General features: G+C 39.2%; 1 protein-coding gene across 1 annotated transcript in view; it reads right to left on the bottom strand.

Annotated features, from left to right (window-relative positions):
• KDM3B (lysine demethylase 3B) overlaps window positions 1-14,701 on the bottom strand; it is a 55,268-nt gene extending 40,567 nt beyond the window's left edge. The window contains exon 1 of the mRNA XM_062587432.1: window positions 14,457-14,701. Within this exon, the coding sequence (XP_062443416.1) occupies window positions 14,457-14,627 (171 nt within the window). The 5' untranslated portion in view covers window positions 14,628-14,701. The remainder of the gene's footprint in view (window positions 1-14,456) is intronic.
• Window positions 14,702-14,967: the final 266 nt, after the last annotated feature.

The following is a 14,967-nucleotide window of genomic DNA, read 5'->3' as shown; positions in this document are numbered from 1 at the left end:
AACCGATAATCATACCTCTACTCTATTTCTTAGAAGCAAATAGGAAAAGTTGCTATCTGAGATACAAATAGGATAGGCACTTCAGAATGGTCAGTTGCTAAAGTTAGGAAAATTATAAACAAAACTAAGGAGAAAAAAAAAAATCTTCATCTGAAACAATTTATATGAATCCTTCTCCTGCATCCCAAGCCCCCACATATAGCCCAGAAAACACAATTATTAAAGGGAACAACTATACTGCACTTAAAGTACTTAAAGGCTGATACTAATTAAGAGGTAAAGTGAAGATGCTAAACAAAATTAAAAAATATACATCTTTTTGTTGTTGTTTTTTTTAAATCTTTGGTACTTTCCTAAGTTTGTAATGCATACTGATAGCAAAGGAAAAAAGCCTTTGGCAGGATCAATGTTAGTAGAAGTATTTAAATATACCAGAAACAAGACAAATCCTAACACTACTAGGACCATTACCTAAAGGGAGCAGTGAGCTGTTAATAAATTATCACAAATAGTTTCCATAAATATTTCTGCTTTGCAATTGAAGATTAGCATCAGTATCATGTGAGTCAGCACTTCAACGCATGCTCAGTGATCTACAACAATATTAAGCAATTTCTAATAGAGATGAACACATTTATGAATCAATAGGGTCCAGGTAACAAGTCACTCTTTTTGAAACAGCTTGAGAAGATACTTGGCCTTCAAGTATTTCAGTATTATTAAAAAACCCTTTCAAAAGCTTGAAAGAAAGCTAAGTAGTCAATTTCAGAAAAGGGCAAGAAATTAAACTTGTTAGATTGACAACAGTTCTGGCCAAAATAATAGAAAACATAGCACGAGAATGAAAATAGAACTATAAAATTGACAGGTCTATCTCAAATCTGATTTGATAAACTTATTATTCTGTTGATTAATAAAACTTTATACATATTTTCACTTCTGTGAAATATTAGTGTTACACAGTACTGTACACATACAATACAGAATATGGGTTAAACACATTAAAACCTGTTAACATAACTGACCTCAAACATTGAGGGGGAACATTTTATGTAAGTCTCAACAGGAATTGGAATTTAGTCCAGTATTACTTAGTTTTGATGCATTAATGACCTGAAAATACACCACCAGTGATAAAGCTAGCAACCTATTAAAAAATCTCTGAAGTAAACAATGGCAATGACAATGCAATCCTACCTGACTTTTTTTTGGTAAGCTGACAGCTTCAGAGGACGCATTTTAGCACTGCCAGTCAGAAATGAGTAGCCTATTTTCTCCAGTATAAGATGCTGGACATATATCCAGAACAAACCACTGCATGCCAAAAAGCAGTGCATCTAAAGTTCAAAGTGCATGAGCAATTCTTTCCAAAAAAGAAAAAAAAAATTAATGAACAGCTTTTTTTTGGCAAAATATAGCTTGTATCTTTGTTGCATACAAAACAAACGGTAATTATCCCTCACTAATATTATTTCAGTGAACTCCATATTAAATCCCTGACTACAGTTTTACTACTGATGCTTTCAAATAAGTAAGTAAATAAAGCCTTCATAACCTATAGTGACAAAGAGCAATTTTTTTCCATATACTCACAGGCAAATCAATTACTATTCTTAAGAATATTCATGGGTAGAAAAGATTAGATACTTAACGGGTTCATCAGTCTCTGTTTGAAGAATGACTACCAGGTCTTCCGAGTAGACAGAAGGAAAAAAAAAAAAAAAAGATGTCACATCTTGATTTAGATTTTGAGATACTTTCATATAACTTCTCAAACTAGGAAATAGATAGCCTACATGCTGGGCACAAAATCAGCTGTTCTGTGATGAAATGGAAGCCTTTATCTGAGTGGTTTCCATAGGAATCTGTTCTAGCTCCAAAAATGAATTGTTGAACAACAATCATTTGAACATTGTGACTGATGCTAGGATTGCAAAGTTTGGCAAAAAGATCTTAGGCTGGGTAGGTCTGCAAACACATTTGAGATGGAATTCAAAATGATCTCTTTCTGCCTGAAAGAACACAATGCAGTTGTGAGAACAAGCACAGGGTGCCAAACAGAGGCAGAAATTACCAGTAACAAGACAGGTATCAGTTTTACAGAAAAAGACAGGCGATTACAGAGGATCATGAAGAGATGTATGTTCAACTATGTCATGTTGTTTCAACAAAAGACAGTCACGTACCACATATATGAAGAGAAGTATGATGTGCAAGACACGCAAAGTGACCATTCTCTCTACTCAGCCTCAATAGATGCTCTGCTAAGATACTTAAGACCAGTTTGGTGCAGAACTAGCAGGAGCTGTACAGAGCAAACAGGAATGACCAAGGTCTAGAGAATGTGAGCTCTGAAGAGACTAGTCAAATTAGGTTATTTCTCAAGAAAACCAAAAGAGGAAATGATAACACACTCTTCATGAAAGGGTTGCCGAAAAGAGAATGAATATTCCACTTCTGGAATATTCTTTAGGCAAAAAAGTTGTGGGGCTCAATATAGAAATAGTCAGTTGTAAAATTCTATAGCCCATTTCATACTATTGAATCAAAACAGAATTTAAATCTCAATGAACTTAAAATCTCTCTATGCTAACACTATGATCATACACAGTGCTCTGATATCACAGTAATATACGGCATACTCTGCAGTACAATTTATATCTTAGAGGACCCACAAACATTACATCTGAAAAAAATGAGTTTATCCTGTTCATTTGACACTATTAGGACAATACAGTTTTCCTTTCCAGTTTTTGGCTATTATATAAAAAGGGGGGAAAAGAAACATTTCAAGATTTAAGAAATGACAGAAATATCAAGTGAAATCAGGAACAAGTGGGGGGGAAAGAAAGCTGCAGTTAAAGTCTTGGAAAAAATCTAGTAGACAATCCCTGGCAGCAGCTGGTTTAGTAAGTTTTTAAATAAAACACCACATTACAGCAAAAGTATGTCATTCACTATGAAGGCCTTTCCAGCTTGAGCATCACTACTCACCCTAACAGTAGCTACTCATATAGACTGGGAAGTAACATGAATCATTTACAGCTCAAAAATCAATGCTCGAAACTACCCAAAACTCACAACATACAAGGGAAGATACCTAGTCTTAAGAAAGGCCCCAACCTATTCTGAATCGACTTTGCCTCAGAGGCATTTTAGAGCACACTGCAACTGCCGCATTTCTGCTGTATCAGGAACAAGTAACGTTCACAGCCCTGTACCATGATTTCTAGTGTTTCCAAAGAATTCAAATAGTTTTGAAATAGCATCAGACTCCAAGAGGCTCTACACCTTAATGCAGTCCTGAGTGAAAACTGAAACTTTCCTAGACTGCTCAGCAAAACACTATGGAGAAAACTATCACTGGTTCTTTCTCCCAGGTCCACAGATTCATCATTTTCCATTTGCAGACACTGGACTGAGCATAAGTTAATATGGAGCTACCTAGAGCTGCTCCATCTCTGCAAGTAACCATGGTGGTTTATTAGCTTGTACCTTAACCACTTACAGCAAAATAGTCATAGTTATGCGACGCTGTGCCTAAGGCAATATCTGTGATGCAGGCGGTCCACAACATTCATTGCCCTACAAGTTTGAGTTTAAGATGATCTAGTCATGTTACCTGACTCTTATATTGAGATGCTACTCTAGCAAGACATACTGCTTTGTTTATATCACAAGGCAAAGTGCAAGCATTAGATCTATATTAGTACTAGACTCCAAGGATTCCACCTAACACAACCTAAATGCAAAAGGTAAAGTGGAAGGGTGGACAATACTCTGCCACCTCCCCATGTGAGATTTAGCTACCATGCAAATTGGATCATTAGTCAAAGCAAAGAAGTTGACCAAAATGCAAAGTTTAAAAAGTCTTCTAGTAGCTTAATGCATTATTCTTATGCGCAGTAAGTTATAAACACATGCATTTATAATTCTGCATGCAAAATATCTTAAAGATGTTGCTTCCCAAAACAGCATTTTGAGAAAACACCAGAGGTTCTTGGCGGTTAACTTATGTAGTTGGTTATTCTGGAAATTTTTATGATTAAAAAACATGTCTTAAATCAGCTTAGATGAAGCAGCTTCTCTCACTAGCAGCCTGCTGTTATTAAGAGCACCCAGTACATTCTCTCAACACTACCACTACACATTCCCATTGCTTCCCCTTGATCCAGCAACTCAGCTGACCCATGGTATACAAGTTTAAGCAACTAAAGTGGCAAGACACTAAGCATATACAAAGAATGGTTAGCTTTCTGCCAATTTTGTTACCTAAGCAAGTTCACTATGAGTCCATTGAAGCATCATGCACGAGAGACAGAAAGGGTGATTACGTCTTTTGCACTATACTTTTGTACTAAGGGCTACTATAGTGACTTAACATCAAACTGAACTCTTGCTCTGAAGTCCTCACTGGTAAGTTTTCTTACACATTATGAACAGGAACAAACTATTCTCTCTCATATGCTGTAGCACACACTACCAGTAAAATTCATGACAGCTGTCAAGCAATTGAAGACCCTTCCAGACATGAACTGATTTGGACAGTTTTGGTTCATGTCAAACCAGAAAAGACAGTGTCAAGTCCTTGGTAACAAGTGTCAACCCAAATGTTAATTGCTATGTTTCACTTTTTAAAAACTTTTTTTCAGAATATTTTTGCATTCCTATAAGAACTTCCTGCAATAAGAAATCTCCTTGAGTCACAGCCAGAAACAGATTACCTTTTGAAGCAGCATTTGTCCATTTTGAACACTAGAAGCTCACTTACCATTCCCCAGGGCTATCCTTAAAAAGTCGCACCTCCTTTCTTTAATAATTTATGCTACAATTAACAGCTCTGAATTTTCTCTGCTATTAGTAACTTCAAATATGTGAGCTGTTGGAGGACGTGTGGCCCACAGAATAAATCTGTTTTGGAACAACATAAATATTTCTGTCAAATACTTTACTTTCAGTTGCTATTTCTTCTAAAATACATCTTTACCTGATGCCTACTTGCACCCTAACCAAAGCATCATAAAACTGACTTCAGCCAAACCACAGCAACACACAATCTTTTTTGATCACTGTTCTTTCCACAGCTATCTGGACTATCGAGGTGAATGGTATCTTCTCTTTTACAAAACTAATCAACTAGAACTCCAAACAGACTACTCCTAATCCCAAATATGCCATAACCCAGTTACCAGCTAGAAGAGGATGAGAATCTCCAGATCAGAATTTTGAAAGAAAAACACTTTAAACTGCAGGTTTAATAACATTTTTTTAAACAAACTAATATTGATAGCTGTATGATTAGCAAATGGCAAATACAGTTTGGATATTATAAAAAAAAAAAAAAAAAGAAAGAAAAGAAAAAAGGAAGCGAGACACAGATAATCACAGGTCTACTAAAATGGTATCAGTGCTTTGCCAAACGTAAATGCCTCACCTTTGTGGTGAGGGCAAGGGGAAAAGGACAAAAGAACAGCAATAAATGGAAAGATAGAAGTGAAAGAATGGTTTTAATAAAAATAGCTGGCATATGATATGGTAGACACTGTTCTGATGCATCTAGTCTGAAGTTGAGCATCCAAAACATTGAATGACTGCTTACATGGCACTACATTGGAACTGAGGAAGGCTGGCTGGCCTACAGAAGAGATCTAAGGGTAGTGGTTAAAAGGAAGACGAAAACAATTGGTTTTAAATTGGCAAATATTGGAGCAATAAGATTACTATCACAATTTATTTAATAATGGCATTGATAAAAGTTGGCAAAAGAAGCAGCAAATTTATTTAGACACATTTCTGGCCTCAAGTCCAACAGTACCTTATGCAGGCCACAGAAGAGCCCGAAGAGCTGTTAAAAGTTCTTTAAAAAGTCACAACCGCTGCAAAATCTGCTATTTCAGTTACTATTTCTGGATTGCCTCACTCTTTCCCTCTGTTTTCCAAATTTGGCCTCATCCTTGAAAAAACACTAGGGATATAGTAGTAATAAAATCATTTCCACTGAATTTGAGGGTTTAAATTGCAGAACATTTAATAAAAAACTTCCAAATATTTGTTTTAGGTTATTATATGCTAATCCACAGGATTATAACAAAAAGAACCCCAACTTCAAAGAAAAAGTTTTGGTCTCAGTTTTGGTCTTGCCATGGTCTCAATAATCCAAAAAGGAAAAAAGAGAGAAGAGAGAGAAGGAAAAAAAAGAGAGAAGAGAGAGAAGGAAAGAAGAGAGAGAAGAGAGAGAAGGAAAGAAGAGAGAGAAAGAGAAAGGGGGTGATAGAAAGAGAGATAAACACCATTCTTCTGAAGCAGAAATTGATTGTGTTCTTTAGGAAAATTTCTAAGAAACTGTCAGTCTTTCTCCAGAATCATGCACCTCAATCTCACTTAGTATACTAAGCAACTTAGTAAATTAAGCAAGTAAGCGTCTCTACATACAGCAATGAAAGTCAAAATGAACAAGACAGACATCAACAAAAGCATCGTTTTTCAGAGAAAATTCACAAAGATGGCCAAAGGTCTGTCAAACATCTAGAAATGTCAAAGAAAGAAAAAATGATTTATATAAGGAACCTCCCCACACCTTTCCTTGTGTTTTGCAAAGTATCATAATCCAGTGTTGGCAAGATGCTAGAAAAGGGCTCTTAGCAGTGAGTACTGAAAATGAGGCAGTTACCACCAAGTGGCACTACCTCAGAAAAGCATGACTAGTTGATTAATGACAGCAAGAGGGAAGTAGCAAGAATTCTTTCAACTACACATAAATTTGCAGTAAGAATAATTTCAAAATAAAACAATCTGTGGCAGATTCGGTATTTTTCTTTTAAAAGTTAAATGCCTTAAGTAGAGCATCTAATTAGAAAGTGGTAGCACAATCGATTAGATGCAGAGGTTGACAGCTTGACAGCAAAAGCATAAAATAAATTATGCAAGAGACTGAAGTCACATGCACAGTGACCCCAAGACAATAACTATGCAGAGATAGAACTGAGTTTTGCTTTGATTTCTTAATAAACAGTTGGAACTGGAAGCATTAGGACTACTTAGAGAGTACTTTGGAATACTATCAAGAGAATTTAATGTATTAGCAAATGTATTTTATGACTATGTTAAAAAGCTATTCAACAATAAATGAAACAATATCAAGCAAGATAAACACTGGCTAAGTCTTCTTGGAAAGAAATTTCTTCAAGTACTTCTACAAGAACATGACACGATTGTTACCAAAAACCAGAAAACAAAACTCCCACAACATTGTTATACAGAGGTATTTTTGAAACTATCAACTTGGAAGTAGGTTAAAGACACATAAGGTCTGTAAAAAATTCAAGTACCTAGTAGCAGCACGAAGCAATCAAACTCTAGAAATGTGAATGATTGTGATATAGACCTTGGGAAAAAAAAAAAAGGTCTAATTAATAATCAAGGAATTCACTGAAGCAAGGAAGAAGATCAGACAAAATAAAACAGGTACTGAGTGCTCATAACACTCCAAAGGGACATGTATACACATACCACATGCAGAATATAATTAGTTTTTCTACAGAAAAAAATGAAGATCTTGTACCTTAAGTAGTAAAAATACAAAACAAATTTCTTGAAGCTGTTGTTTGGTTAAAACACTGGCCAACTACTTTATTCAAAACATTTAGGAAACAGACTGTTATCTAAGCAGAGATAAATGCAGGAGAGCAGTAACTCAGGAAAAAAAAATAAAAAATAATAATAATAATAAAAAAAAAAAACTCTGCCCCAACTTTCAGCCATAACTGCTTGCTTTTAAAGTAGAAGTTATTCCATATAAAGAAGTTCACGTTTTCACCTAGTACCAAATTATCAGTCTTCTACCTTAAAAATCTAAGGGAAAAAGCATGCAAGTACCAGTATTCCATAGGAATTCCTAGAGCAGGCACTGTACTGCCCTCCTTGCCAGAAGTCTAAACAAAAAAAAACAAACAAACAAAAAAAAAAAAAAAAACTCAATTGAAAACTGAGAGAAAAAAAAAATCTTAGTACAGCCATTACAGAAACCTGACTTTCTGCTGCCACCTGAATGGTGAAATAAGTCCAAGATCCTAGTCTGTAGCTCAGAAAGCTTCTCATTAATTACAGCGCTGAACTATTGCCATTACAAATGAATGATTTTGTCTTTTGTTTTTATTTGAAGTGTGACACATGCAACTGCCTTAAAAATACATCAACAAATGTGGTAAGACAGACATCTAAATTACAAGCACATATTTTTGTATTCTGCTTGCTAAATTTTACTCTATTTATACAGCCCTTACTGAGTCTGTTGCTTTCTGTGGCCATAATTAAAAATCAGCTAAACAAAGTGGTGATAAGTATTTATCAAACAGGCTATAAAACAGGAAAAGTAGAAATAAGGTTTCTACTTTGCCAGCTTATGGCATTTTATTTGGTAAAAAGCAAACCTAGTACACAAGTCAGCACTGTCCACCCAAGATGATAAACTGCCAAAGGAAAAATATGCTATGTTTTCATAATGATGGGAAAAAAATCTAAGGTTTTGCCAAAGTATATTTTATTTTTCTAGCCTTTTTCCCTTATTGCTGGCATTACACTTCAACACTACAAGCAATTTTCAGAACAGCCAAAACAATTTTGGTGAAACCTCTAAATCTCCTCTACCTGTAACTGAAACATTTAACTTCCTCAAAGGGAAACTTTGTTCTGCAATACTGAAGAAGCTTCCTGCAGACACACTTTGCCAGCAGTTAATAGTGACAGACAAGCATTCACTTGCAAGAATTGGATCTGAATACCCTACATTAACCTAACATGTGATAACCCTATGATTCACCATATTGTTTATATCACTACAAAACTTACAGGTACAATCATTATTAAAGATTATTCCACTATATTATGAGGTCTCCAACTACGTATTTTTAGCAGTAAGTCTATTTGAGCAGCAGCCCTCCAAAGTCAAATGTGGGTCACCAAGTCTGAACTAGGGAATCTGGATGGGAAACTTTGATTCTGATGCAACTTAGAGCAAGTAGGAGGAGGAACAGACTGACTTCCAAGGTCAATCGAGTATTTACAAGTCATCTAGCTCTAGAGAGCATCCACTATCACATGATCAAGAAGTTACTTTGTGGCCCTTCACTGATGCAAATATACAGCAGTCACATTAGGTGGATTTTTCCACCTAAGCTCTATTACAGAAAACTTACATCTTGCAGCCTAATAATGATGAAAGGCTTAAGAATTTTTATTCCTTTCACAGGAGTGTGTGGACATCCACTTATGATCAGTGCAAGACAGGATGAGAGGAGGAGGGGGGGTGAAGGAGGCACACTGAGTAGACCTTTGATCTCATTCCATACAGCTCTCTTTCATTGCTGTAAAGCTAAAACATTCAGTTTCCTGTATTAAAGGCAGCATTTCTCAATGTCAACTATGTGTCTGTCTGAAATTTGTCTTCTCAATATAGGGCTTCTATATTTCTACCTGGACGTCCCCAAACACATTCATTTTGTGCGAGTCCAATAGGTCTAAAATGTATGAAAATTGTGGCACATATACAGATCAGCACAGCTCACAATGAGAAGTCTGACACTTCCTGAAGTACTGCATATATGCCAAGGAGGTATAGTGAGCACTGAAAGTGGACATTTCCATAATCCCCAGGAACAAAGCAGTTAAACTGAAACTCCTGCCCACATGCAGTAATTGCTACCAGGTGTGAAGAAATTGAACAAGTAAACTCATGTGAAAACAGAGCAAAATCAAAACAGAAAAAAAAAAGAACAGAAACAAAAACAACTTTTCCTTAGGTAACAGGAACCTGGAATGCCTTGATTAATAGAAACACGAAAGAGAGCAGGATAAGAAAGCACCCCAATGGACACAATCAGCGTTGTGTAAGGATGACTCTGCAAAGCATTTAATCAGCTGTGCACAGGCTAACAAGCATCGACTGTACACTGCCACACAAACTTTGTTACTCCTCCATGACCCATGTTGTGGATGGGCAAAACCCTTCATAACCCAGTCCCATCGCCAGCTCCAGCAATGTCACTGCTAGACTGGCAGTTGCAGCAGCAGTTAGCAGGCTAAGTGCCACCTGCCCTGCCCCTCGCTGCTCGGTGAACTGGAAACAGGCGCACATCTTGCACCAGAGATGACACTGGACTGAGAAGGCTGGTTAGCTTGGTCTCCATACCATTCCTTGTCTATAATGTGCTAGCCACTTCAGATCTACCAATAAGCCTTCTGAGATCCGTGTCAGGTTTCCTCTGTTGCAGCTACATTGCCAAAGCAGTCAAAGTTTTTTTTTTTTTTTTTAATCATGTAAACATATATAAGCTACAACAGAAGCATTCATTTGCATGATTCCTGCTCCTTGCATTACAATATATATATTAGTAGTTACAAGATCCCTCCTGTCCTTTTTAAGCCATGAGAAGAGTAATGAATGGAGCTGCAAAACACACTGCTCATCAGAAGAATGGAAATCTTTCAATGTTGGTATTTTTCACACATAGGAAGACAAAAAGGCCATCAGAAAAAACATGACACAACAAGCAATTTTTTTTGTACTTAAGTCACCACAAAAAAAAAGCATCATAAAATAAGTGGAGCACATGTACATTTGTTGCTTTGCGGTCAACTATCCTTCAAAGAGCTGTATTTTATCTGCAAAGCAAGTAAAAATTTATTACAAAAAAAAAAAAGTGCTCAACATCCTGTTTGTTCTAAAACATTTACTTTATAATAACAAATCTTAAAGAAATGCCCTATGGACCTGACCATATCCACCTAGCCTAACATTTGGCCTTCAACAGCAACAACAGGAGTTGTTGCTTTTAAAGGCAGAGAGACTGAACCATTTTCTGCATTCCATTCCCCTCATATTCCCTCCCAAGATGCAAGCCTAAGCAAGTATCTCGCTGACAGGAAGAATGATCCTGGAGTAGAATCATCTCCGAAGGTCAGAAGGAAGAAGGTGGAAGTAGTGGCAAAGGAAGCAATCTGGATAACCCAGATGCATACAGTCCTAGCTCTTTGCAAGCCTCAGTTTCAGCTCTGTATTTGCAAACTTCTTTTTCAACATCTATTGCAGTTGAAAAGCCTCTGCAGCCTCCCTCCCCACTAAGTCCCAATCAGAGAGCACTGAAATTCCACAGCAGGCACATACTCACAACTCATGAGAATTTGCAGACATCCTACCTCATACAGATAGCACACGCACATCCTCCCACATTCTTCTCCATTGTTGAAATGATCTTCAAGTAGCATCTCAAAGCCACTTGAGAGCACATGCAGCCCTAGACAATTTCAGCATCATTCATCCATATACATACATTCTTCAGAGGGCATGATAGGGTTTTCCAGTGCAATTTAGTTTGAGAACTTAGTTGAAATACCCTGATATCTATGGTTTAACTTGAAACAGTTCTGGTGTTTGTAAAGTAAGTTTGCAATTAGAATTGAGCTTAATCCATAATTCAAGTAAATGCTAAGAATCAACTTTACTGAAGAAAAAGATACAGCTTCAGTGAAAACATGTAGTAATCTAAAGTATGGTTTATATACCATGTACAACCAAAACTTTATCTGAAGTACATTGAATTCTAGGTGCAGAGCACTGCATGAAGTTCATAAAACTCAGATTAAAAAAAAAAAAACCTTACGAGAAACATGACTTACAATCTACAAGGGTGAGAAAAAAAAATCTATCTGCTGCAATAAATATGTTTTGGTTATTCAAAAAAAAAAAAAACCCCACAGAATCAGTAAGGTTGGAAGGGACCTCTGGAGATCATCTAGTCCAACCCCTCTGCTCAAGAAAGGTCATCTAGAGCATGTTAGAAAGGGTTGCATCCAGGCGGGCTTTGAATATCTCCAGAAACGGAGACTCCACAACCTCTCTGGGCAACCTGTTCCAGTGCTAAAATAATCCTGTTCAAAACTTACAGTGGATTTAGGAGGTCTGGGGCACAAGGTATCTGTACAGCCTGTCTACTCATTAAAATATTCATCTCACATACTTGATTTGGACATAAGCAAAAGCAGTACTGTCATGCATATCTCATGTTGAACTATTTTGCCATTATTGCATAACACATCTTTTCATAATACTATGAAATTATGAGCTTTAAACTTTTATGGGTCTTTTATAATTCTGTCCTAATAGTCACATGAGAGAAGGAATAGGATCTGTTTCTGTTTGGAAGAGACTGTTTTCTAATAGCAGGACAAATTTTCCTCTGGACTTCCAGGGGCTCTGAAGATGGAACAAATAGGGCTGATCATCTTATTTTTGTAGACTAACCGTAATTAGCTTATCCCATGTTTTCTCAAAGTGAGAATACTTGAGGGCTGATTTCTATAATCAAATTTACACTGAGAAAAGAAAATCCTGCTCTGAAATGCTCTACCCCAGCAGAAAAAGTAATGGCTACTTACCTAGAATTGCAATAAAAAAACCAGAGACTGTTTTAGCTGCTTTTTAAAGTGTGTTAAGTTCTGTATCTTATCTGTCCGTCAGTGCTCTCCCTTGGAAAGGTGTATATTCCCAGTTAGTTTTGCGTTGCTAAAAGTCTAACATCAATAAGGCCATGGTGTACATAGTGAAATCATCTCTACAGAACATGAGAAAGCATAGACTTAAGTAACTAGAAGAGTAGAATAAACTATTTCTAGTCTTCTTTAGACACAGCCCACATTATTACTTTATCTTAGATCAGTAATTCCTAAACTGTTGCTGACTTCCTGATAACCAAGTCTTCCCTTCTGGCTGAACAAATTTGAAAAGAAAATGAATTTTTCTGATAATACATCATTACCATTGTCAAATCAGTGTTCATGGTGCATGGAAGGTTGCATGACAACACTACATACTCCCCATTACAGAACTCGGGAAATTCTGCATTGAAGGTTTCTTTCCCTCCCCCATTCTTTTTTCTTTGCCCCCCTCCTCCCGCCGTTCACATTCAAGAATCCCTGTACAGGGATTACATAGTGTTAAGAGACAGCTGCAACACAGACTGTGCTAAGTAGAAGATTATTAGATGAAAAGAATTGAGATAAGAACTGCAGTGCTTCTAACTAAAGTTAGAAATTCTCAAAATACATGTTTCCCATACCATCAAGTACAAAAGGTAATTTTTGCTTTGTTAGGGTAATATCTCACAGCTGTCAAACACCTGGACAGCAACAACTAACAAGGAAACAAATTACTACCTTTTGTTAGACAAAAACCACAGGTAAAGGCAACACTCCACCAGTTCTTCTGGCAAGAGTAATAAAATTAGGCATACCAAAAATTCATTTCAACATACTTGTATTTAGGAGAATATACCATAATGTGAGGATACCAACACACACATCTAATACAGTCTGCTAGAGAAGTAGTTCTCCAGATCAGTTCTTAGCTTAAATAAACTTTCATCCTTCAAATAAAGCCTCAGACACATCTCCCAATTTCCGTTTGTAGATTCCCCTTTTGTATGTTTTGTTCTCCCTCTTAACAATGGAATAGCTAAAGCGCATCACCATTCCCCAAACACAGATAAGAGGTGCCAGGCCACCAGGGTTTGCACAGCTAAGACCAGCATACTACTTCCTATTGGCAGCTTTAATTGTCCAGGTCTAGCCTGTCCTCCTTCTAAAAAGCCAAGGGCTTCCTTGAATTCATCCTTGTGGAAATTAAAGCACCTAAAAAAACCCAACCAACCAACCAAAACACCCACTCTTGATTTAAAATAAGACTAAAGAAAGTAGCACCACAATAAGAACACTTGACAGTAAACTTCTTAGAGCAAGAGCTCTACCAATACCCTGAAAACCTTACTGTAGTGACAACAACAACAACAAAAATCTAGAAGTAAATCATAAAGAACTATTGGTCAATACTTCAGTTTAACAGCCAAGATTCTCAAAAACCCTCAGGGCATGCTTTCACTATGAATACTTGAAAAACAGACATGTGCAAAGAGATATAGCAGAGGTGTCTCTTAAGAGCCCTTCTGAAGGCCTCCACCCAGAACTCTCACTGAGCTCTATCAGAAGTCAGCCAAACAAAACCAAAAGAGCGTGCAAATACATTACACAACGTTCAAGCTGCCATTGCCGAAAACAAAATCTAGGACAGAGCAAAACGGCTAACGCAGGTTCAGGTCTCTGCCTCAGCGAGGGCCAAGGCGCTTTCTGCACCGTTTATGGTAGCAAACAACAATGAACCCCTTCCCCCCCACACACAGAAAAAGCACCCAGCGCGCGCCCCGGCCCCGCGCCGCCGCTCCCCGCCCGGAGCGCGCCCCGGCAGCGCCGGGCAGGCCCCGCGGAGGCCGCGGCCCGCCCAGGGGAGGCGGCGCCCCGCGGCCGCGGCCCCGGCCCCGCCGCCTCGCCCGCGGCAGCAGCGCTGTCCGGCCCAGCCCTCGCGGGCGGCCCGGCCCGGCCCGGCCCCCGCCCGCTGCCCCGCGCCTCACCGCCAGGTCCTGGGGCACAGCTCCGCTCATGGCCCGCACCGTGCCGCTCCGCCAGGCCCGCGAGGGCAGCGCAGGCCCCGGCTCCGGCCCCGCCGCCTCGCCCTCGCCCGGCCCCGCCGCCAGCAGCAACAGGAGCCGCTTCCCCACAGGGGAAGCCGCCGCGTCCGCCATCCCCGTCGGGCAGGAGCCTCCAGAGCCGGCCCGCGCCGAACGGTCGCCGCCGCCGCCCCAAGACACCGAGCGAACGCCTGCCCCGCGCTGGGCCTCCAAGCGCCGCCCGCCGCCGTCCCGGCGTGCACCGCGCCCGCACAGCCTCCCCCGCCTTCCTCCGCCCCACAGTGCCCCGCGCCGGGGCCAGCGCGCGGGCGCTGCTTCCCGCTCGCGCGCGGCGCGGCCCGCGCGACGGCTGCCGGCCGGCGCTGGGGCCCGCGGCCTCGGGCCGGGGAGGGGAGCGCAGCGGCCACGCCTCGCCTCGGGCCAGCGTCACGCTCACAGTCCGAGCCGATCATAG

Source organism: Rhea pennata, chromosome 14 (assembly GCF_028389875.1).
Source record: "Rhea pennata isolate bPtePen1 chromosome 14, bPtePen1.pri, whole genome shotgun sequence".
Lineage (NCBI taxonomy): Eukaryota > Metazoa > Chordata > Aves > Rheiformes > Rheidae > Rhea > Rhea pennata.
This window is presented reverse-complemented; position numbering and strand designations above follow the sequence as displayed.